The 346-nt window shown below is 53.8% G+C and overlaps 1 protein-coding gene across 1 annotated transcript in view; it reads right to left on the minus strand.

Moving 5' to 3' along the window:
* The window catches only part of LOC119588308 (sodium-coupled monocarboxylate transporter 2-like), a gene marked incomplete in the record, with an annotated part of 8,718 nt that overhangs the window by 8,116 nt on the left and 256 nt on the right, over nucleotides 1-346 (minus strand). The window contains 1 exon segment of the mRNA XM_037937001.1: nucleotides 88-346. Within this exon segment, the coding sequence (XP_037792929.1) occupies nucleotides 88-304 (217 nt within the window).

Genomic DNA, 346 nt, shown 5'->3' on the forward strand with positions numbered 1-346 from the left:
CATTTTCAGGAACTCACCTACCACCGTGACCTCAAAAACAGAAAAAAAGAGAGAGAAAATAAAAATTTTCTCACTTTCAGAACTCACCCACCACCGTGACCGAAGAAATGGCGCCGATCATGGTGGACATGGCGACTGCAAAGGGATTCATCTTCCTGCCGCCCATGAGGAATTCGGAAGCCGCTGCCTTCGCATCCCCGCCCGTGTTCCGCTTGGCCATCCATCCCGCCCAAATCCCGATGCCCAAGGAAGCCATTAGGGAGACGACGAAAACGGCCCAATCTCCGCCGCTGAAACCCGCCATCGCGATCGGCTTTTGTTTCGCTTAGCGCGCTATGTGACTTGC

This window comes from Penaeus monodon, chromosome 23, assembly GCF_015228065.2.
Source record: "Penaeus monodon isolate SGIC_2016 chromosome 23, NSTDA_Pmon_1, whole genome shotgun sequence".
NCBI lineage: Eukaryota > Metazoa > Arthropoda > Malacostraca > Decapoda > Penaeidae > Penaeus > Penaeus monodon.